Source organism: Lissotriton vulgaris, chromosome 6, assembly GCF_964263255.1.
Source record: "Lissotriton vulgaris chromosome 6, aLisVul1.2, whole genome shotgun sequence".
Classification (NCBI taxonomy): Eukaryota; Metazoa; Chordata; class Amphibia; order Caudata; family Salamandridae; genus Lissotriton; species Lissotriton vulgaris.
This window is the reverse complement of record NC_141694.1, coordinates 126,589,199-126,613,823: the sequence shown is the minus strand read 5'-3', so window position 1 is coordinate 126,613,823 and position 24,625 is coordinate 126,589,199. Positions and strand designations below refer to the sequence as shown.

General features: G+C 47.4%; 1 protein-coding gene across 1 annotated transcript in view; it reads right to left on the bottom strand.

Moving 5' to 3' along the window:
- Window positions 1–1,006: 1,006 nt before the first annotated feature.
- PPP1CB (protein phosphatase 1 catalytic subunit beta) overlaps window positions 1,007–24,625 on the bottom strand; it is a 235,241-nt gene continuing 211,622 nt past the window's right edge. The window contains exon 8 of the mRNA XM_086926133.1: window positions 1,007–2,993. Within this exon, the coding sequence (XP_086782259.1) occupies window positions 2,889–2,993 (105 nt within the window). The 3' untranslated portion in view covers window positions 1,007–2,888. The remainder of the gene's footprint in view (window positions 2,994–24,625) is intronic.

Below are 24,625 nucleotides of genomic sequence, written 5' to 3'. Positions count from 1 at the left end.
AAAAAGATGGAGTCGATGCCCATGCACACTATCACCAAAAAGAGGAGTCACTACCTTGTGACTGGAAAGACTTCTTCGAAGAAAAACAAAGTGCAAACATCCGGACCCAACACTAGATGGCGAGCCATGCACAGCATGTGATCTACAGCTCACATGACTAATATAGACATTACATTAACTGAATCACTAGGCTAAAAAATTCCTCCAAGTAGTAATTTTGGTTTGGCTTTCAAAATGTACACTTTTCAGACAGGTCCAGTTGTGTTTTCTAGATGAGCAATTACAGAAAATTCTTGTCCAGCCCCCCACCCCTCTCTAAAAAATAAAAATAAAGATCCCCTGGACATATTAACATCATAAGGATATTGCACACCAATGGTGCGCAATCTTAAAGTTCACAGGTTCTGAACAAAGTGAATATTTTTTTTCCAATAAGAATCACAAAGCTTACGATTATGCATCAAGACCAGGTTATTTCAATATACATTCAACAGATTTGGTATCCACAGCTTTAGTGCACCACAAAGGCAAAATGTAAAGAGGAAATAAGAGGAAGCAAACAAGAGTGTGGGTAGAACTGATGTTCTACCCAGATGTATGCCAAATACTTTTTTTCTGCACTGTCCAAAAAATGCCATTAATCCTACAGTCTAGAAATACAAGAAACTGGGCAGTAACAATACAATTTTATGATTCAATTCCAGTTGGAAATACTGCAGCAGGCGAATGTGGTTAGTTTGCAAATCCAAGAGGGCCTTTCAATCGTGTTTATTCTAAAATCCAGCTGCTTTACGATGATCAGTCCTTTTGATTGTAGAGTTCTCTGCCATTAGAACAAGGCAAAAGTGTAGCATTCTGTGACATCCTGAAAATATTTTAGAATTCCCAAACTTAAACCAACATAAAATAATGTTTAAAGGAACTTGAGTGGTGTGTATAGACAACTATTGAAAAGTAATCTGGACACTGCAATATTTCAAGACTTTAAAAAAAACATTACATCACATCAATTAGACAACCTTTATTAATGGAAAAAACTACATTTAAAAGATGACAAAAGAAAAACTGAATTAGAAAAGAATTCTCTTGCAAGAACTGTTACACCGCTTTTTATCTATCGCTTGCAGCGCCAACCATGCTTTTCATAAAAAGTAGCATTTTTATCCTGACAACAATGAGCAAGGAGTTTCACGATCATTGGTATACAATTGGAGTCAAATCTTAAGAACCTCCAAAAAAACAATGTTAAATAAAACAATTCTAAATATTGTATGCATTTTGCAACTTAGATCAACCTACAAGTGTAAGAAAAGTCTGTGCCAGGCCACTGTCAATCTCAACCCTTTCAAATGGACAACAGGAAAAGATGACTTATAAGCTTGCAAAAGAACAAGGATTATTGCAACACTAGTTAAAGCCGAAAACAGAATGTGTATGTGAATTGAAAATAATCCACAGAATAAAATCACAAAATTCCACAATTACATACTGACAGGACACGTGAAAGAATCTGCATAAATCCAAACTAAAGTAAACCTAACTTTCAATGGTCAATGTAGCAGTTCATCACTCTTCAGTTGTAAAAATTAAGTCGGAAAGGGAAGACTGGTCGGACATCAAATAAAATGTCACAGTTGGTTCTGGTCTTTGGCAGAACGTAAGTAATGCCTGTTTAACCGCATTGCTGCGGCGGCTTTTCCCTCCGTGTGCGGCAAAATTCAAAGAGCTGAGCTCGTCATCCGCAGCGAAGAGGTTATACAAACATCCTGGCGGATTGAGCGGCTGGGGTTGGGTGGGGGTTGAGGTGGTGGGTGGGTGGGCGGATACAAAGAGTCCTTGCCTGTTAGACCAAGATTAGCTAAAATGCAAACGGGCAAAAAAATCATGACAACACAATATTTACTAGAATTTAATTAACTAATACTTTGCCAGTTAACTAAACAAAAGTGATTTGCAAGGCTCTATTCTGCTCATACATTGTGAAATATTTTAGTATACAACATTGTTGCCTTAAGATAATCCCATTATTGAAGAGCAATTGACAGAAACAATACTTGTGTTTTATATGGTCTCCCATTATTAAATTAATGGTACCAACATCTTGGAAATACTTCTCTTGTATAGTGGGTTTAATCCTTCCTGCCCTCAAATCCAATTTAGAAACACCTCAGATATCCTGGTAGCCAAGTCAGCACAAAAAATATTTGTCACCTCGGTTGTCAGTATCGTGGTACATCAGAAACTTTAAGAGGGTTGAAAGTTAACCCCTAAATAGGGGGGAAAACTGTAAAACTGCTACATATTTAGAGAAAGGGACCACCTCGACGTGTGCTTGATGAAGTGGCCAACGAAGTCTCCTCACTGCTACAAGAAAAACTACAGTTCATCAACTTGAGCATTGGTTTTCTTAACATGTGGAGGGTGTACCCTGATTTCAAATTACTCTGCTTATTTAATGTTAGTTTATTAAAAATAGTCTGGGGAACCACCCAATAAAAACCAGTCAGACCTCACTTGCATGTTCTGCACACTTAATTCTTGAAAAAAAAGCCATCTATTAGGGGCAAGACAATGCAAAAATAATTGGACAAATCACAGGTTTCAACTAAGACATGGTTCAACTTTAAAGCAATGACAGTAGTGAATTTGCTAACAAATTCATTAGCAAATCTGTACTTCTGATGGGCAATTGAAATTCATATTTTAGAGTTATTACAATGCAGCATTGTACCCTTTTTGTTTGCTAGAAAAAAGCATAGGTTCCTTTACCCGTCTCTTTAAAGTTAAAGGTGTGACATTTTTAAGGGTGTCAAATATCTAGATGAGTTTACAGTGCACGCTTATGTAACATGGAGTTTTGTCTTTGACTTGGTGTTTTGTTCACGTCTTCACCTCTTCTTCGGTGGATTAGCTGTGCGTGGAGGCGTGACTGGACGTCCAGAATTCAATCCTCCATATTGATACTTTGCTTTCTTTTCAGATGGTTTCAGTATCTGTAAAACATTTAATAGGCATAAAAAGACATTTGTAGGCAATAGAAATTAACAGAAGTATGAACTCCTTTGAAAGTTGCTCAAGACAGACTCCAATGTCTACATGAATGCAATTTCTAATAAAAGTGACTATTTGTAATGTTACCAACATCTGAAAAACAATCAAAACAAAGATGAACATGACAGATTTTTGGGCTGTTTAGGACAGCCAACCAGTCAGAAACAATACCCAGAGAACGAGCTACTTCCCTTCAGTAAGGCTTTATCTGGTAGCGACATCTATTTGCAGATTCCTCATATGAATAATTGGGGGGGTGGGGAGGGGGTTATATAGTGCAAACTATATACCCATAAGTATCTGAGCGCTTTACATGTGCACCAGTTGCGTTGCAGACACATTCATTTTTCTTTTGTTAGGTACAAGGAGATGGAGTGATTTCCCCAAAATCACAGGATATTGAGCGTCCTTGCCGAGACTCAAACCCCAGCTTCGAGGTCGACCGCTCTAGCAGTTAGGCCACATCCTCCATGTCCCAAGGGTCAGACTGATCTGGAAAATCTTGAGCAGTATGTCTGCAGGGCCGTTGGCCACATAAGAAGTGCCATTGTGGTGCCCATAATGAAATTCCAGTTTGCGAACATCAGTTTTTTTGTGTGCATATTTCCGCAACAAAAAATAGAGCCACGTAAAAAAAAAAAAAATACATCAAACAATGTACACTGTTGACCGGTGTGCAGAATCCAACTAGACCTTTTGGGGAAGAGCCTGTTCGCAGAGCGGGGAGGTTCGGTGGGCTGGTGAGAACTCTGCGGTTAGTCTCTCTACCAGATAAAGCTTTACCGAAGGTAACGAACATGTTCATCTCAGGACCAAGCAGGCAAAGTGCTGGTTATGCAGACCTGGCTATCAAGGGAACAGAGTTTGGTAAAAGTATGCAGGGATGCCCACGTACCTACCTGGTAGATATCCAAAACAGCTACCCAGAGCGCTAGCGCAGTGGTGGTAGCCTTGACCCTAGTGGAATGGGCTTGTAAGCCATGAGACAGTTGCTTCTTTGCTAATGCATAGCAGATCTCTATACAAAGCACAATCCATTAGGACAGGGTACGTTTCTGTGCAGAAAGCAGGCAGAATGACCTCTGATAAGAGTTGCAGAAAGGGGATTCACCTGGCATGATTAAAACCACACCACTAACTTATTAACTCAATGGCAGGCGTAGATGGTCTCGTTAGAGGGGCAACCAACTGCCAAGATATCATCATAGACTTTGGGAGGAAGATAAACCTTTAACTGTCGCTGCTAAATCTCCATGCATGAAGGTACAGAGCATGCAGGTTCAGGTGCAGAACCTTGCACTGCTCCACTAGAATGACTTGGGCCCAGTCGGTCCTCATCTTCCTGTGAACGCAGGGCAATAGTAGTATCAGTGGGAAAGCATATAGGAGTCCCGAGGTCCACTAAGGAACGGTTCTCTATCCGAAAGCCACCTTGGAAACTTTAGCACACAGAAGTGCAGACATTGCATATTCAGGCAGGGGCAAACAGAGGGCAACGGCTCTCCCCACTCTTGGAAGACACCTTGCACCACCAACAAATGCAGACTCCATTCATGATCCACTAATGTAGGAAACTGGCTCTATATATACACAATACCAAAATAAGGTATAATGTATATAGAGTCCAGGTGACCAGAGGTAGGCAGAGGTTAAAGTTGGTAAGAACCTTACTCTCTATTTGTGGTAGAGTGGTCGAGCAGTAAGGCAGTATCAGAGGACAGTGTTAAGTATTTGATGTACACAGTCAGCAAATGAATTCACACACTCAAGGACTGAACCCTAGAGCAATTGTTTTTGTATAAAAAAACTTTTATTTTTACAACCAAGCAAGCCTAGCACAGGTAAGCATTAAATACTTAACAGTAATAAGCTGCTGGGGGAAAGTGGTGTTAAGGGTGCTGACAGACTGAAGTCTGAATCTCTTTGAGCTCATTCGGTTCTAAAGTGGCAATGTTTACAGGCCTTTCAGACCATTATTAAGGGATACTGCTATTTAAAGGTTACAGTGGGACTTCAAACATGAGTTGGGGACAGATTTAAGCATTTGAATCTATTAAGGATCTAATTTTGGAGAACTCTTTCTGAAAACCTTCGGACTAAAGGCCCACCTGTTCAACTCTCCTTTAGGACTTGCCACACATTCATTCCTGCAGTCTATCTACTTCACAACTTGCTTCAGCGCCTCTTTAGCTAGTCAAATGCTTAAGACAGGCTATAGTTCCATGTTAAATTGGTACATATGCAAGATACACGTGCTAATAAACTTTGAGAACCTAAATGGTTATTTACCAGTAGGAGCAGCTTTGCAGCTTGCAGTTTTCTTGATTCACATGCTGTGCATTATTCTGCCATCTAGTGTTTGGGTCTGGAATTATCTCTTTCCCATGTATAAGGACAGACTGCACCCAGATATTCCTGTGCGTAGTCGCATCGCCGGATTCTTTAATTTGTATTTTGGCATTTTTACCCCGTTTAGTCCCCATTGTTCCTGCCTGGTTGCATCATCTACCATTTCTGGGGAAGCAGGTAGGTTGCATGTGAATCCAGAAAACTCTGCAAAATGCCTCCAACTGGTAAATAACTAATTTGTTTTGCAGCTTGCATCCTTTTCCGGGATTCACGTGCTGTGAATTAGATTATGTAGCGGTATCCCTTTCCTTGGGTTTGTTGGGATGAGATGAACAGTTTGCAAACAGGTGCTACAGTAATTTTTGTCCCACTTGTACTTCCTTGCTCATTTGAATGCCAACCAATGAATGTTTTGCAAATGTGTTTGAGGATGCCAATGTTGCTGCCATGCAGAGTGCCATTTGGGTGTGAGGGCAGGGTTATTCCTTGCCAAGTCACAATTTGTGTTGCTTCTACAATCCATTTTGAAATTATTCCCTTTAAGGCGACCCTTTGGTTGATTTTACGAATGATACAAACAACTGGTTTCCCTTGAAAAACTCTTGTTTCTTACAAATAGTATATTAAACCGCTCCTTAAATCCAGCGAATCTGCGCAAACACAGAACTATCCGTAGGATTATGGGACCTTAGTATATAGGGACTGAGTCATCCTACTGCCTTAGTACTCATGAGCCCAGGACCGACTAGCTATAGTGTCTCACTTACCCTCTTACTCACTTAGAGGAATAAGTGATTAGACACCCCAGAACATAACACTCCTGACTCTCTCAGGAATCGTGGTTACAAGACACACCCTTTCGCTCACACTTTTGTACTTGTCCACAATAAGATCTGAGAGACAAACAAGTTTAAAATATTTAATTTAACTAACGTGCTCTAATATGCAGTATACAAGCAACAGTAAGCAGAAAAATGCATAACACAACTACGGTCAGCATAGCAAGTAATCCGTAGGTCATAAAAGGAGCTGTGTGAGAGACAGAGTAGCCTAGCCTCCCTTCCCTAGCACAGAACACAATAATTATATATTAGAAGATCTATAGGTGTTATCTGCAGACCCCGTACCTCAGTCTATAGATGGTAGTTCTACATCATAGGTGCCGTCATGGTCGGCTACCTGGAAAGGTCCCTCTCAAAGTGTGTGCCACCTATCTGTGTATTCCAATAAGACCAACGTACGTATTCCCAAACAGCTGCATCTGTATGTTTTGTCTAGGTGTTAGGGCCTGACCAGACCGAACAACAAGGGTCAATGTTGTTGAACCTTGTTGGCAATGTTCCGACTAATCCCAGGAACCTGCAAAGCGTGAACACAACAGTGGGATCTCATGTAAAAATATCAAAATAAGCATTTGCAAAATAAGCTTGTGTACTCATGCTAACCTAGGGAAGACTACATTGTCCCCGCAGGCCACGTGACAGGGTGTGTAGCATTTTCCACTTGAGTTTGTGGTTCCTTGAAAACTGGTAGCTGTGTTTTGATTGAAGTGAAAACTGCTTAATACCTTGGGTAGGATTTGAGGATTAGTTCTGAGAACCACCTTGGCTTTGTGCATTTGTAGGTATGGCTCCTGTGTAGTTCGTGCTTGCAGTCCAGTCAGCAATTGCAATAAGGAATGCAGTTTTAGAGCGAGTGACTTGCGATTTGCTTTATGCATCGGCTCAAACAGCTTTGTCATAAATTGTATTAATACTGTGTTTAAGTTTTAAATTGGTGCTAAAACTGATCTTGGCGGAGTTTTTTTTTTTTTAAACACAGTTTTATATAGAACAAACTCGACCCGAATCGGGTATCAGAGCGCTTTACATATCACCAGTTGCATTACATGAGTACACATTCAATTTTGTTTTGATCCCTCTAAGAACGTCGTCATTACTGGCTGCCAATAGATCTATTGTCGGCCTTTCCCAGGCCTTGAATATCCTCTCCAGTATTAGTTTCAGCTCCTATTCGAGTGAGCTGTTTTGTCTCCTTAGTCTGTCCGCCTCTGTGTTTTACTTCCCTGGTAGGTGAAAGGTGTGCAGAGAGATCATCTTTGATATTGACCCAGTGCCATATTTCTTGGCCTAGTTTGCTTAGGGTGTATGATTTTGTGCCTCCCGGTTTGTTTAGGTGGAACATTGTTGTGTAGACTGTTTGTATTAGCACAGTTCTTCCTGTGATCTGTGTTAGGATGGCTTTCAGGGCTAGAAACACTGCCTTCATTTCCTGGAACAGGATGTGCTTCAGCGCATCTACGTTGTTCCATTGTCCCCGTACTTTCAGGTTCTCTGTGTTTGCTCCAACCCTTGTGAGATGCATCTGTTGTGATGGTCAGTGTTGTAGTTGGTGTCTTGAATGGTCCTCCTAAGGTCACTGGTCTTGATTTCCACCATTGTATCTATCCTTGCTGTGACAACCATTTAATCCTCCCAACTCCCTGTGGCTTGTGACTATTTGTTGCAGATCCATTCTTGGAAAAGTCATACGAGTCATCCATGTGGTATGCATGATGCAATCATGCCCATTAATTTCATGACTTTTCACTGTCAAACTGCCCCTTCTGGTATAGGCGCACTTGATCTGTCATTGCATTTTATCCTCCTTAGGGACAGGGCATGCTTTTACTGTCCTTGAGTTTAGGGTCGCTCCCAGGAACACCCTTTCCTGTTCCGGTACTATGAACTGGTAGTGTACTCTTGTCCAGTACAAATCTGAGGTTATTCTTGGGCCCCCGATTCATAGAGATATGTAGGTAAGCCTCCTTGAGGTCATGGAAAGCCTCGTTTTAGACTTGGGATCAATTAGTTCCTTATTTGGAACCAGCAAGTAAGGAGAGTAGTTTCCCTAGTTTCTTTCCCTCGGTGTTACACTTGCAAAGCGTTCTTTTGCAAAAGTTATTTCACCTACTTTAACTGCATATCCTCGCCTCAAAATATATATTATACATATTATATATTTATCTTATAGACCAGCTATCCTAGTGGTAGCGTGGACAAAGCAGTCTTAGGCTAAACTCTTTTGGCATGTGAAGCCAGCTGTATTACCATATGTAACCCCCTTGAACACCAAGTGAAAGGACACCACACAGGATATATATTCAAAATATATATGTATTTATTACTACAAATAGTCCCCTGAACTCTTTATGAGCACAGAAGCAAACACGTTAAAACAATACAATTGATAAGTATACAAAAGTGGCACAAATATGGATAGGCCCGGGTGGCCCCTAAAACCTTATACTAAAGAAGTGCTATAAGTACCACACGTCGAAAGGAAGTAAGGCCTAGGGCCTTGGGAATCGCTGGGGCTATGCTAGACTAACACAGGTTAGGAACTAGGAGGCCCACAGGATCTGGTTTGCAGTGCGCAAAGTTAGAAGCAGTTCACATTGGAATCAATGGATGCGTAAAAGTTTAAAAGGTAAAGGTAGGAAGTCTTCCGATCAGTCTAGGACTTAACCCTTTGGAATCTGGACCCTAGGAGTGTTAAACTACTCGGGGGCACCGGAGTGCCAGCGTTACCTCACCCATAGGAAGCGGGTGCAGTGGAGCCAAAGTGTGTCGGGATTCTGCAGGAGTCCAGATGGAGCCTTGGAGTGTTGATGCTGCAGGCGACCTGATGGGAAGAGTTCAGGTGGATCCCAGGGTGTATCTGAAGTGATGAAGACCTGAAAGCAGAGGGGACAATGTTCACAGTCACTAGCCAGTGACCGGCGTGGAACCAGGAAGGACGAATATGCCACTTACCAGTATGCATCTGTTCTTGGCATGTAGGGCTGCTGACATTCATATCTGTGCATAGATCGCCGCCTAGTGTTTGGTCCGGATGATTGCACATTGTTGTCCTGGAAGAGTCTTCGAAGTATCACGAGATAGGTGGCTCCTCCCCTGGACTACAGTGCGCATGGGCATCCTCTCCATCTTCAGATTGTTTTCGCCATTGTGACAGAGATGGAGTGTAATACAGTGAGTGATGGCCATGCTACATAGTAATTCTGAATGCTACAGCTGTACAGGCGCCGGGGAGGAGGGTGGGCGATATTAATTTCAGCAGCCCTACATGCCAAGAACAGATGCATACTGGTAAGTAGCATATTCGGTTCGAGGCATGTGGGCTGCTGAATTCATATCTGTGCATAGATTACATAGCAGTCCATCCTGTTAGCGGCGGCTGCCCGTGCCAGCTGCAGCAGTCTGAAAAAGTTTTGAGAACAGCCTGTCCTACAGCTGCCTGCTGTTTGGAATGCACATCTACGCAGGAGTGTTTCGTAAATGTATGTGTGGTGGACCAAGTGGCTGCCTAACATCAACATCTGTTGTGGAGAAAAGGCAACAAAAAGCTGTTTTGTTTTTCTGAAATCCTTTGTTCTGTCTATATAGTACATTAGAGCCCTTTTGACATCTAACGTGTGTAGGGATCTCTCCGCGACATTTTCCGGATTACGAAAGAAAACTGGCAGTTCTATGGTCTGGTTCATGTGGAACTGCGAAATCACCTTAGGCATAAAGGTAGGGTTGGTGCGTAATACGACCCTATTTGCGTGGACCTGTATGAATGGCTCTTGAATGGTTAGTGCCTGGAGTTCACTAACTCTCCTTAGTGAGGTAATGGCTACTAGAAAAGCAACTTTCCAGGTCAGAAATTGAATCTCACAAGAGTGTAGAGGTTCAAAAGGTGGTCCCATCAATCTGGTGAGGACCACATTCAAGTTCCAGACTGGTGACGGTGGGTGTCTGGGAGGGATCACTCTTTTAAGTCCTTCCAGAAAAGCTTTAATGGCAGGCACTCTGAATAATGAGAGGTGCTGCCTGTTCTGAAGATAGGCTGCTATGGCGGATAAATGTATACAAATGGAACTGTACGCTAGATTACATCTGTATAAATGCAACAAATAACAGATTATGTTTTGAATAGATGCATCCAGTGGGTTAATGTCATTGTTGGTACAATAAATGACAAACCTTTTCCATTTAGCCGCATAGCATGCTCTGGTTGTGGGCCGTCTTGCCTCCTTGATATTCATACATTCTGGCGACAAGTTGAGGTAGCCAAATTCTAGGACTTCAGGAGCCAGATCGCCAGGTTGAGCTGTTGCGGATCTGGATGCTGAATGTCGCCATGGCTCTGCGTCAAAAGCCTGGGTGTGAGGCGTAGCCTTTGATGCGGTACCACGGATAGTTCCAGAAACGTGGTGTACCATGGTTGGCGTGCCCACATTGGAGCAACCAGGATGAGGGTCATCGAGTGTTGCCGTAGTTTGCGCGCCACCAGCAGTATCAAAGGTGCAGGGGGAAAAGCGTAGGCAAATTTGCCTGACCAGTTCATCCATATCGCATTGCCCTGCGACTGTGGATGTGGGAACCTGCTTGCGAAGCTTCAGCATTTTGCGTTTTCCCTTGTGGCGAACAGGTCTATCTGTGGATGACCCCACTGCTGGAATTACGGTTGGAGCACTGATGGATGTATCTCCCACTCGTGCATCTGGTGGCTGTGTCTGCTGAGCAGATCCGCCATATGGTTGTCCTTGCCCGGGAGGTGTTCCGCCATGAGGAAGACGTTCCTCTGAATGGCCCACTTCCACATGCTCTGAGCCAGATGAGACAACGGTGGAGAGTGTTCCTCCCTGCTTCTGTATGTAGTACATGGCAGTCATGTTGTCCGTCCGGATCAACACGACCTTGTTGCACAAGTGTACCTTGAAAGCTTTCATCGCCATGAAGATTGCCATCAGTTCCAGAAGGTTGATGTGCATCTTCTTTTGCTGTGCTGTCCGTAGTCCCTACACTGTGTAGTGGAGTACATGAGCTCCCCATCCCTGGAGAGACGCGTCTGCCGTCAGTACAATTTGTGGTACAGGCTCTTGGAACGGTCGGCCCTTGCAAAGGTTTCGTGGGTTCCACCAATGCAGAGAGTTGAATGCCCGACCGCTCACCAACACTAGGTCTTTTAACTGTCCTTGAGCCGGATTCCACCGACGTGCTAAGCACTCCTGAAGCGGACGCATGTGTAGTCTCGCGTGCGGGACTATGAAAATACAGGAGGCCATCATGCCTATCAACTGCATGAACACTTTCGCTGGAAGCGAGTGTTGAGGTCTGAATTTTTGTATCAGCAATTGCATGCTGTTTATTCTCGCTGAATTTGGCTGAGCTTTGGCTGCCAGAGTGTTTGTCGCGCTCAGGTACTGTCGCACGTGGGCGGGCTGAAGATGTGACTTTGGATAATTCAGTGAGAATCCCAGACTGTGAAGAAGATGAATGGTGTGAGACATGTGGCTGGCACACTGCTGGGCCGTCTTTGCTTGAATAAGCCAGTCGTCCAGATAAGGGTAGACATGTATGTGCTGTCTCCTGAGGTGTGCGGCTACTGTTGCCAGGCACTTTGTGACTCCGAAAGGGAGGGCTTTGAACTGATAAATGTTGGTGTTGAATAGTGAACCTGAGATACTGTCTGTGTGATGGGTGTATGGATATATGGAAATACGCATCTTTGAGATCCAGTGTTGCGAGGAAGTCTCCCTGACTGAGTAGCGGCAGAACCTGCTGTAAGGTGAGCATATGAAAATGCTCTGACAGAATGTAACTGTTTAGAGGTCTGAGGTCCAGTATAGGTCTGAGAGACCCGTCCTTTTTGGGTATTAAAAAGTACAGAGAGTACACCCCTGACCCTTGGTCTTTTACAGGCACAAGCTCTATGGCCCCTTTTTGCAGCATGCTGACGACCTCCTGCTGCAATAAGTGCAAGTGCTCTACGGACATAGGACGGTGTCTTGGTGGGATGTTGGGTGGAGTGGACGTTAATTCCAGACAATACCCGTACTGTACAATGTCTCTCACCCACCTGTCTGTGGTGATGGACTTCCAGACTGGCAGGAACTGTTGTAGTCTCCCCCCGACAGGTGTTATATGGTCGGGGCAAGTGACAGGGCGTCACTGTTTGGTATTGGCAGAGGATCTGGAACGGTTGTTTGCTCTGCCTCTGCCCTTGATGTTGTTTCCACGATATCCACCCCGGTTGTTCTTATTGTAGGTGGATTGTGTACCTCCCGTATTGTGTCTGTTGTGTTGACTGGCCTCTTGAGGGGCCCCTAGTATTGGAGCGACGAAAGGAGCCACTCCTAAACTGCTGTGACTGCAGAGCCCCCAGACTTTGCAGTATGTGTCTTTTTTAAGTTTTTCAAGGGTGATGTCAACCTCAGGTCCGAATAAGAAGTCTGGGTTAACTGGCTGATTGAGGATAGAAGTTTGAATTTCAGGGTTGAATCCTGAAATTCTCAACCAGGCGTGTCTCCTTAACATAACGCTAGTGTTAATGGCCCTGGCTGCAGTGTCATATGAGTCTACAGCACATTTGATGGAAGCATTGGTTATCAGTTTCCCCTCCTGGATGAGTAGTTCTGTCCCCTCCTTGTACTGATCAGGTAGGTGTTGCAACAGTGTCTCAAGGGTATCATAATGTGACCTGTCGTATCTGGCCAAGAGTGCCTGAGTGTTGGCAATGCGCCAGATGTTAGCTGCCTGCGCAGCTACTCTTTTCCCTGAAGTTTCCATAACTTTTGACTCTTTGTCCGGAGGAGGAGCATCACCTGTAGTCTGGGAGTTTGCTCTCTTACGTGTGTTAGAAACAACCAATGAGTCCAGTGGCAACTGTCCCCTTATATAAGGAGGGTCGACAGGGGCCGGCCTATATTTCTTCTCAATCCTTGGGTTTAACACCCTGGCTCTAGTGGTGTCTTTAAAAATGTCACCAGCATGCTTGAGGACCCCTTTGAGCATGGGTAGGGTTTTTACTGCCCTTCTGAAGTGGAAAAAGTGTCTACCAGAAAGTCTTCATCCACAGGGGCAGCATGTAGCTCGACGTCATGATTACTGGCTGCCCTTTCAATAAGGGCGTTAAAGGCAGTTGTGTCCTCAGTAGGAGACGTTTTCACACTGTACACATGAGTGTCCAGGCCAGTCTGCGGATCCCTTGAGTCAGCAGGGTCCGTCCATTGTTGGTCTTGATCATCAGGATCAGTGTCCACATGATAGAGGTCATCCTCATGTTCACCATCCCCTGCCTCCACATCGGAGTATGTTGGGGAAAAACTTTGAGGTTCATGTCCATAGTGATGGAGGGGTTCCACAAGAGCTGGAGAAGTTGTAGAAACTCTTCTTCTTCAAGGGAATCTTATATGATTCCATGGGAGTTTCTGGCATTAATTTTCTTTTGTATATGGACAGTCTACCAGTGTCTGAGTCGATGAATTGTCTCGGCTCCTGGTCTTCAGGCTCTTCTGCAGCCTCCATTTCCGTCGACACATGTTTAGTGGCGCCGATAGATTGTTTCGGCTCGAACATCTTCGGACGCACCGAGGGTGGTAACCCGAACTTGATAGGTGTCGACGCGGTCTGAACTTGTGCGACCAGCTTCGGCGTCGGGGCCTTCTTCGGTCCGACCGATGTAGCCTTTTCCTTGATGCGTTAGAGCGACTCAGACACTTCTTTGGCTATGAACGGACTGGGACGCGTCGACTCGACAGAGTCCTTGGAGCCAGTCTTCGACTTGTCCGTAGGCCTCGACAGAGGATCGATCCAGTCTTTCGGTTCGAGCCTTTTGTGCGAATCGACTCCCTTCAGCGTCGGCCTTGGTGGTTCGACGGCCTTGACCTTGGTCTTCGGTGCCCCAACCATCGGCTCGACGACCTTCTTGAGCTTTCCGGCATCGACAGCCATTTTCTTTTTCTTCGGCTCAGAGGGGTTTGAGGCCTTGGAGCTGACTAGGGTCACTTGCACTTCCGGTTTCGGCAAAGATTCTGTCGGTTTAGATTTCTTTGTATCGACCGATGGCGGTTTCGAAACCGAAGGCTCTTTAGTAATGTTCGAAGCCGGGCCTTTATGCGGGGCTGTAGAACGAGATTGTAGATCTCGGGTAAGGCCTAGTGGCGATCCCTCGATCTGAGCCTTATTGAGTGCGTCATCTTCGGCCCCCGTATAGCCGGTTTGGCCTAGCTCTTCGCCCGAGCTATCTTCTACGGCCCCAAGGGCCTCCACGTCGTCTCCTACCTCATCGACGACGTTTTCGTCTTCGTCCTGCACCTCCTAGTCTTCGGCGCCATACTCCGAGTCATGGCCCGAAGCCTGATCGGAGCAGTGTTCCTGATCCTCCAGATCAACGACCTCTTCGTCTTCGGTCCCAAAGATGTTCACGGGAACAGGCGCTGACTTCTTCGACTCCAATCGAGCCGCGCGTCAAATCATGAGTTTTCTTCGACCTGAACCGGGCACAGTCCATACAGTTGGCTTCGTTGTGGTCTGGGGACAGGCACTTGTTGCACACCGGGTGGACATCGATGTGCGGGTATTTTGCATTGTAAAGGGGACACCTCTTGAATGGACTTCTTTCCATTTGAGATCGAAGATCGGGTCGAGTGTGGAAAGAAAAACTTGTTGAGTCCTCGATGTCCTGCAGAAGAAAGGCACCAATACCGAACAAAACGTTACCAACGCTATCGAAAGCCTTTGGCTTTGTAGAAATTTTTCTCAACTTGAGCTAAGATAGTAATATCCGAACCCAATGGCGGAAAAAAACAATCTGAAGATGGAGAGGATGCCCATGCGCACTGTAGTCCAGGGTAGGAGCCACCTATCTCGTGATACTTCGAAGACTCTTCCAGGACAACAATGTGCAATCATCCGGACCCAACACTAGGCGGCGATCTATGCAGATATGAATTCAGCAGCCCACATGCCTCGAACACCAGGCGTTGTCGGGTGCCAACAGGTGATGTCGTGTAGCTTGTCTCTTCAGAAGTGTGGACTAGGCGACGATGACCATGAGTCACTCACGAGCTGTCCCACGTAGGCTCTAGTTGATGGCTATGTCGGCTTCTTGATCGGAGCAAACAGGCCTTGGCTAATGCAAGCCACGCAGGAAAGAGAGAAGGCTTCTCACTCTAACCAGCAAGGTCAGAGGGGTTGCTGATTTTGGGAGCAGCAGGGGCCAGTCTGGAGCAACCAGACCAGCGTTGGAAAGTTGTTGTTTGGACGCCAAAATGGCCACTAGCCAACAGACTAGTAACCGGAAAGGCGCGTCTAGTGGAACAAAGCAAAAGGGCCCCACGCAGATCTCGTGAGAGCTGGAGGGCTGGTCCTTGGTGCAAATGTTGCTCGGTGGTGGGGCTTCTCAAGACCCCAAGCACAGCAATGAGGGTGCACCAGGTGCTGTGCAATCAGCTTCTCGTGGACTTGTCAAGAGGTCCGGTCCCACGTCTCAGGTCGCCTCCACTCGTCTCAGCTTAGCAGGGACTGTGGATGAAATGCGTTACTTACCTGTAACAGCAGTTATCCAGTATTGGTGTCTTTCATAGATTCACATGCCTGAATCATTCCCCGTCGTCGAGACGGGAGCCTCCGGTACATAAAAAAGTAATGTCCTATAGACATACATAGAGAAAATAGGCCTAAGGGCCTACCCTTAGTAGCCTTTCCTTGTCCTTATGTAAAATGGACCGAACTCTCACAGTCAACCAATCAGCTCCGACCTCCCTCTAGGACCTCCCTGGGAGGAGCCTCAGTCCCTCAGATTTTCGTACGCACCCAGTTAGGTTGGCGTAATGTTGTTAGAGAGGGATGTGAGACCTTCCAGGGGAGGCGGGAGGGTTGCATGTGAATCTATGAAAGACACCAGTACTGGATAACTGCTGTTACAGGTAAGTAACGCATTTCTTATCCAGTATTTGGGTGTCTTTCATAGATTCACATGCCTGAATCAGAATAGCCAGCAATCAGATATGCACAAGTGTGATGGAAATTCGCTCTGCAGTCATGTTAGACAATGCATGTGTTATTATACAACATGTGGACAGCATAATTGGAACATCACAAAAGCAAAGAATGTGCATACCTGGATGGCGGGATGTAGGAAGGCTCACCTCACTGAAAGAGATGGCGAAGCACCGCCTGGCCCACTGCCGCACCCTTCTGAAGTTCGATATCCAGGCAGTAATGTCTGGAGAAAGTGTGCGGTGACTTTCAGGTCGCCGCCCTGCATATGTCCAATATTGGCACCCCCGCGAACAGAGCTGCTGATGTGGACATCGCTCTGGTGGAATGAGCTGTAACCTGGGCAGTTAAAGGCTGACCGGCCTTGTCGTGGCAGAATGCGATCGCTGAAGAGATCCATCTCGTAATGCTTTGCTTCGTGAGAGGCAGGCCCAGTCTTGGTCTGCTGTATGCCACAAAGAGTTGTTAAGATATCCTGAGACCTTTAGTTTTATCCAGGTAGAACTTTAGGCATCTCTGGAGATCCAAAGAATGCAGCGCTCTTTCTGCTGCTGTGGACGGATTTGCAAAGAAGGACCTGAGGACAATTGGTTCATTGAGATGAAAGTCCGAAGGCACCTTAGGTATGAATTTAGGGTTCGGTCTCAGCACCACCCTATCTTGTCTGAATTGCAGATATGGTTCCTGAATGGACAAAGCTTGTAGCTCGCCAACTCTCCTGGCTGATGTGAGAGCGAGCAAGAGCGCAGTTTTCCACGAGATGTGTTTGATAGACGCTCGATGAATAGGTTCAAACGGATGTCTCATGAGCTGGTTGAGTACCAGATTCAGCTGCCATGTCGGAGGGACTTTCCGAGGCCTTGGAAAGGATCTGTAGAGCCCCTTCAGGAATTGCTTGACCAGTCTACTGGACCACAGAGAAGGGCCTGTGAAAGTCCTGGTGAACCTAGAGATAGCTGCCAGGTGAACCTTAATGGACGCATGTGCCAGTCCTGACTGAGCCAGATGTAGGAGGTATGGTAATATCTGTTCAGGGGTGACGGTGAGTGGTTGTAGGCCTTGGTCTGCGCACCAAACGCAGAACCTTTTCCATTTGAGAGAATAGGTTTTGTTCGTACTGTCCGCTCTCGCTTTTGCCAGGACCTCCCTGCAGTCTTGCGGGATGTTTATGCCACAGAACTCTCTGTGCTCAGGAGCCAGGCCGATAACCTGAGCGATTGGAGGTTCGGGTGCTGCACCTGCCCGTTGGACATAGTTATGAGGTTAGGGTGCTGCCTCAGACGAATCGGAGACCTGATGGAGAGTCGTATCAGCTCCGAGAACCAGTGTTGCCTCGGCCAGAACGGGGCAATCAGGATTAGGGTACAGGGCTCCGCCTTCATCTTCCTGAGGAGTCTCGGGATCATCAGGAACGGAGGAAAAGCGTATGCAAACACGCTGAACCAGCCGATGGAAAAAGCATTTCCCAGTGACCCTTGTTGGAGATGCCAGCTTGCGTAGCTTGGGCATTTGGCGTTCTCCTTGGTGGCAAACAGGTCGATGTTTGGGACTCCCCATTGAGAGAAGATGTGATCCAGGGCGTAGTCGCTCAGTTCCCACTCGTGGGAGAGGGATCGTTGCCTGCTCAGGGCGTCTGCGATGGTATTGTCCTTCCCAGGTACATAGTCCGCCTTGAGTGGGATTCCGTGTGACACCAGCCAGTTCCAAATTTTCTGCAATTCGCGTGATAGAGAGAGCGAACGCGTTCCCCCCTGTTTGTTGAGATAGTGCATCGTCGTGGTGTTGTCTGTTTTGACGAGCACTGGGGAGTTCTGGATGCGTGGCAGGAAGGCCTGTAGAGCAAGATATATAGCCCTCAGTTCCAAAAGGTTTATATGGAGCAGTTTTTCCTGAGAGTCCCACTTGCCGCTGATTCGAAGGTCCTGAAGAACAGCGCCCCATCCTTCCAGTGAGGCGTCCGTGGTGATCACCAGAGGTGTCGCTGGAAGGAGAAACGGCAATCCTACTGTCAGATTTTTGCGACACTTCCACATGTCAGACCCTTGGACATTTTTGGTGTTATTCGTATAGTGTCCTCGAAAGAGCCAGTACTTTGAGTCCATTGGCTCGTGAGAGCTTCCTGCAACGGGCGCATCCTGAGTCTGCAGTGAGGGATGAGGAGTATACAGGAAGACATCATTCCCAGGAGGGATGTGTAAGTCCGGACTTTGAGGTGTGTCTTCGCCGCCACAGCCGTGGCCAGAGACAATATCTTGTCCGTCCTTTCCTTTGAGGGGAAGGCCCTCGCGCACTCCGTGTCTAAGAAGGCCCAGAGGAAGGTTATTTTTGTAGTAGGGATAATGCAGGATTTTTTGAGATTGAGGGTCAACCCCAGCCTCTGAAAAAGATTGGTGCAGGCGCTGGAGGATTCGGCCGCGCCTTCGGGTAAGGGTGCTTTCACCAGCCAGTCGTCTAGGTAGGAGAAGACTTGGTGACCCAGTTGGCGCAGAAAGGCCGCCACCGGTGCAAGGCACTTTGTGAAGATCCTCGGCGCGGATTTGAGGCCGAACGGCAGGACTTTGAACTGAAAATGCTGGCCTGCAACCTCGAACCTCAGGAACTTCCTGTGACGCTTGAGGATGGGGATGTGGTAGTAGGCATCCTGGAGATCTAAGGATGTCATGAAATCTGCTTGTTCGAGAGTGCCCAGAATTTCTTGAATCGTGACCATCCTGAACGATTGGCTCCGCAGGAAGGTGTTGAGCGTCCGGAGGTCTAGAATGGGCCTCCACTTGTTCTCTTTCTGTCGCACAAGAAAGAAGTGGGAATAGAATCCCTTTCCCTTCAGAGACGCTGGAACTCGTTAGATTGCTTTCTTCTGTAGCATCACAGAAAGTTCTTGGAGAAGTAGGCGTAGGTGTTTGTGCGCCCTTCTTCGGGGAGGTGTGTTGGGAGGGATGGAGGTGAATTCGAGAGAATGGCCGAATCTTATAATTTGAAGAACCCACCTGTCCGTGGTGATGTGTTGCCAATTGTTGAGGAAATGGGTCAATTTTTCTCCAATTTGAAAGGATGGACAGGGTGTTAGGACTGGCTGGAGTAATCAGTCACTGGCGGCCGCCAGTGCCCCTCTTGGGATTCTTGCCTCTGAAGTTAGACCTTCCGTATGAAGATTGACGACCTTGTTGTTGCTTGTGCTGGTATTGGTTTTTGTTAGAATAGGAATACGAGGATCGGTTTTGGTAGGAACCGCGATAGGAGGACTGACCTCTGGATCTGTTCCCCCGAAAGGACTGGTTGCGCGACTATAAGGTGCCCAGTGCCCTGGCAGTATTGGTGTCCTTCTTTATGGTCTGCAGCGCCTAGTCGATCTTGTCCCCAAAAAGATGCTGGCCGTCGAAGGGCATGTCCAGCACCTTCAATTGCACCTCCTGGCGGAACGACGTCGCCTTTAGCCACCCTTGACGGCGTAGAACAGCAGCTCCCGCAAGCTGACGGAAGCCAGTCATGGCTGCCTCGATAGCACAGTCGATGATTTCCGCTGCTGAAGACTGACCTTCCAGAAGGAGAGCCTTGACCTCACCTTGGACTGCGTCTGGCAGTTCCGTCACGTAGGGGGCTATGTCCTCCCAGAGTTGGCGATTGTAACGTCCCAACAAGGCAATGGAGTTGGCCACCTTGATGGTCATGGCCGAAGTTGACGTGAACCTTTTTCCGATCGTGTCCAGCTTCCTGCCTTCTTTGTCCGGGGGAGCGGACAGGGGGGAGGAAGGGTTACGGGAGTTCTTCTGGGCCGCCTGCGTAACCACCAAATCAGGCTTGGGGTGTCCATTGAGGCAAGCCGCCGCTGTAAGCGGGGCTTTGTATTTCTTGTCCAGGCGTGGAACAACCGCCGGTACAGAGGCGGGTGTCAGCATTAATTTCTTGCCCTGCTCCCACAAGAACTCTATAATTGGAATAGATTTAGTTGACTTTTGTGTCTGCTCTTTAAAATCGTGCAAGAAGCAGTCCGTTTCAGTCGATTCCACCACCATATGGAATCTCTTCGCCGCCCTTTCCACAAGTTTGTGGAAGCCGTCAATGTCCACAGGCGGTGAATCCGCTTGTTGTGGGTGTGGTGAAGCTGGGGAGGATGCCACATACTCATCCTCCTCGTCCGAGTGGACATCCTGGACCTCTCCTTCCTCTAATTCGTCTTCATCCTCATCCTCGTCTGAGGAGTCCACCACCTGGGGCTGGGTCTTGTCACGGTGGGTTTGATGGAGAGGTTGAGACTGTTGTGGGGCTGGCGTAGGTACCACAGGTGTCTGAATCCCCTGGTCAGCCTCCGGGAATCGTTGTCTGTAATCCTGTACAAGGAATCGTAGGTCATTGACCAGAGCCGCCGGTAGGCATATCATGGGGGTGACCTCCGTGCGGACACTAGTGTGGACGGAGTGTTCCTGATAAGTGAGCTCCTCCTGCTCCTCATCAGTGCTTTGGCATTTGACATTAAGGTCCGAGATAGAAGTAGCGGGGCCCATGTGTTCATCCTCTTCAGATTCTTCGCTTTGGAAGATTTCCTGAGGTGGCTGCATTTCCACTTTGCTCGGAGACGTTGTTTCCGGGGTAATTTGTAGTTTGGCGGTCTTGCCAGACGTCGCATGTGAGTCAGTCGTCGTCGACGGCGGTAGCATGAGGGTCGACACTTCCACGAGTTTGGATTTTTTCCATGGTTCAGACAGAGCCATATGTGACGACGAGTCTCCCGTCGACGGCGTCTTCGTCGTCGACGAGTGTGTTGTCGACGATGTCTTCGTCGACGGTGTCGTCGCTGGTGCACTCATCGACGGCGAGCCCGTCGTCGACGTCTTCGTCGACGGTGTCTTCGTAGACGGCGTCTTCGTCCTCGTCGACGACTCCCTCGTCGACGTTTGTCGTCGACGGTGGGTTCTTTAGCAATGTCTTTGACGACGATGGGCTCGTCAATGACGACGTCGTCGACGGTGTAGTCCTCGTCGTCGACAGGGTCTTCGTCGTCGACGACGATTTTAGTAGTATAATAGAGAAAACAGGTCTACCTGACGATGACGTAGTCGTCGACGCTGAAGGCGACGACGCTGATGTCGTCGACACAGTGGTTGTGGTTGAGGTAGTCCTCTGAGCATGTCTGGCAGATGACGGAGCAGGCTTCTTGAAGGTTTGATCCTCATGAACAGACACTGAAGATGTCTTAGATCTTGCCTCTGAAGACTTCTTGTGTGTCTTCTTAGGAGGAGTGTCTGAGGGGCCAGGGGAAGTGACCCTAGGCCTCTTTCTAGAGAAGTCTGAGGCCTTGGAGACACTGCCCTCAGATGATTCCAGAGTGTCTGTCCTTAAGCCTGTCCAGCCAGATGAGAAGGCGCCCTTCCCTGTCTCTCACGGTCTTTTTTGGGAAAGACCTACATCTTGCAAATGCTACTTACTAGTATGCATCTGTTCTTGGCATGTAGGGCTGCTGACATTCATATCTGTGCATAGATCGCCGCCTAGTGTTGGGTCCGGATGATTGCACATTGTTGTCCTGGAAGAGTCTTCGAAGTATCACGAGATAGGTGGCTCCTCCCCTGGACTACAGTGAGCATGGGCATCGCCTCCATCCCCAGATTGTTTTTAGCCATTGGCAGAGATGGAGTGAACTATGTGAGTGATGACCATGCTATGAGCATATATATATATATATATATATATATATATATATATATATATATATATATATATATATGAATACTGCAGCTGCTACAGGCGCCGGGGAGGAGGGCGGGCGATATGAATGTCAGCAGCCCTACATGCCAAGAACAGATGCATACTGGTAAGTAGCATTTGCAGTTCGAGGCATGTGGGCTGCTGAATTCATATCTGTGCATAGAATACATAGCAGTCCCCCTCTTATTGGCGGCCGCCCGTGCCAGCTGCAGCAGTTTGAAAAAGTGTTCTGAGAACAGCCTGACCAACAGCTGCCTGCTGTTTAGAGTGCACGTCTACACAGTAATGTTTAGTAAAAGTGTGTGTGGTAGACCATGTGGCTGCTCTACAAATATCCTCTAAGGGAATGTTCCCAAGGAAAGCCATAGAGGCCCCCAACTTTCTGGTGGAGTGGGCTCTTGGTGGAATAGTGAGAGTGCGTTTAGCCTTAGCGTAACAGATCTGAATACATTTCACGATCCACCTAGCGATACCAGCTTTGGAAATAGCATTACCCTTGTGGTGTGAGGCAAATGCAACGAAGAGTTGCTTGGTCTTTCGAAAATCCTTTGTCCTGTCAATGTAGTACATTAAGGCTCTTTTAACATCAAGGGTGTGGAGCATCCGCTCCGCCAGCGACTCAGGGTTTTGAAAAAACACTGGCAACTCAATTGTCTGGTTTATGTGGAATTGAGATACAACCTTGGGTAGAAATTTAGGGTTAGTGCGGAGCACCACCCTGTTAGCATGTACTTGGAAAAATGGTTCTTGGATGGTGAGTGCCTGCAACTCACTAACCCTCCGTAGCGATGTAATTGCTACTAAGAAAGCCACCTTCCAAGTTAGAAACTGAAGCTCACAAGAGTGCAGTGGCTCAAAAGGAGGACCCATCAGCCTTGTAAGAACCACATTGAGGTTCCATTCAGGTGCTGGTGGTGTCCGTGGTGGAATGACCCTTTTGAGTCCTTCCAGAAATGCCTTGATAGCAGGAACCTTGAAAAGTGAAAGGTGTTGCCTATTCTGGAGGTATGCGGCCATAGCAGACAGGTGAATGCGGATGGAAGAATACGCCAAATTGCATTGGTACAGATGGAACAGGTAACAAATGATGTTCTGAATGGAAGCATCCAGCGGGTCAATGTCGTGGTTTACACAGTAAACGACAAACCGCTTCCATTTAGCCGCATAACATGCTCTAGTAGTGGGCTTCCTTGCCTCCCGAATGATGTCCATGCAATCGGGGGGAAGATGGAGGTAGCCAAACTCTAGGACTTCAGGAGCCAGATCGCCAGGTTGAGCTGTTGCGGATCTGGGTGCTGAATGTCGCCATGGCTCTGCGTCAGAAGGCTGGGTGTGAGATGAAGCCTTTGATGCGGTTCCACGGAAAGATCCAGAAACGTGGTGTACCATGGTTGGCGAGCCCACGTTGGAGCAACCAGGATGAGAGTCATCGAGTGCTGCCTGAGCTTGCGTGCCACCAGCGGTATCAGAGGTGCTGGGGAAAAAGCGTACGCAAATCTGCCTGACCAGTTCATCCAAATCGCATTGCCCTGCGATTGCGGGTGTGGGAACCTGGCGGCGAAGCTTTGGCATTTTGCGTTCTCCCTTGTGGCGAACAGGTCTATCTCTGGATGACCCCACCTTTGGAAGTACGGTTGGAGTACTGATGGATGTATCTCCCACTCGTGCATTTGGTGGCTGTGCCTGCTGAGCAGGTCCGCCATCGGATTGTCTTTGCCTGGGAGATGTTCTGCCATCAGGAAAATGTTCCTTTGAATGGCCCACTTCCACATGCTCTGAGCCAGATGAGACAGCTGCGGAGAGTGTGTGCCCCCCTGTTTCTGAATGTAGTACATGGCCGTCATGTTGTCCGTCCGGATCAACACGACCTTGTTGCACAGATGTACTTTGAATGCCTTTAAGGCCATGAAGATCGCCATCAGTTCCAATACGTTGATGTGCATCTTCCTTTGCTGTAGTATCCATAGTCCCTGCACTGTGTAGTGGAGTACATGCGCTCCCCATCCCTGGAGAGAAGCGTCCGTCGTCAGGATAATCTGTGGCACAGGCTCTTGGAACGGTCGGCCCTTGCAAAGGTTTTGTGGATTCCACCAATGCAGAGAGTTGTACGCCCGACCGCTCACCAACACTAGGTCTGTTGGTTGCCCGTGAGCCTGAGTCCACTGACATGCTAGGCACTCCTGAAGCGGACGCATATGTAACCTCGCGTGCGGGACAATGGAGATGCAGGAGGCCATCATGCCTATCAACTGCATGAACACCTTCGCTGGAAGCGAGTGCTGAGGTCTGAATCGTTGGATCAGCGTCTGAATACTGGCGACTCTCACTGAATTTGGCTGCGCAGTGGCTGCCAGAGTGTTTATTGTCGCGCCAAGATACTGCCGTATGTGGGCGGGATAAGAGATTTGACCCACCTGTCCGTGGTGATGGATTTCCACGCGGGCAGGAACTGCTGGAGTCTCCCCCCGACCGGTGTTGTGTGGTCGGGGGGCAGTGACAAGGCGTCACTGTTTGTTGGTGGTGGAGGGCCTGGAGCTGTTGTTTCCACGCCCCCTGCCTTTGACGTGGTTGCCCCTGTAACCACCTCTACCCTTGTTGGTGTATGAGGTCTGGGTGTTGCTCTTATAGTACTGCGTGGATTGCAATGCCTGACCCCTTGAGGTGCCCCTGTTATTGGAGCGGCGAAAGGAACCACCCCGAAACTGCTGGGA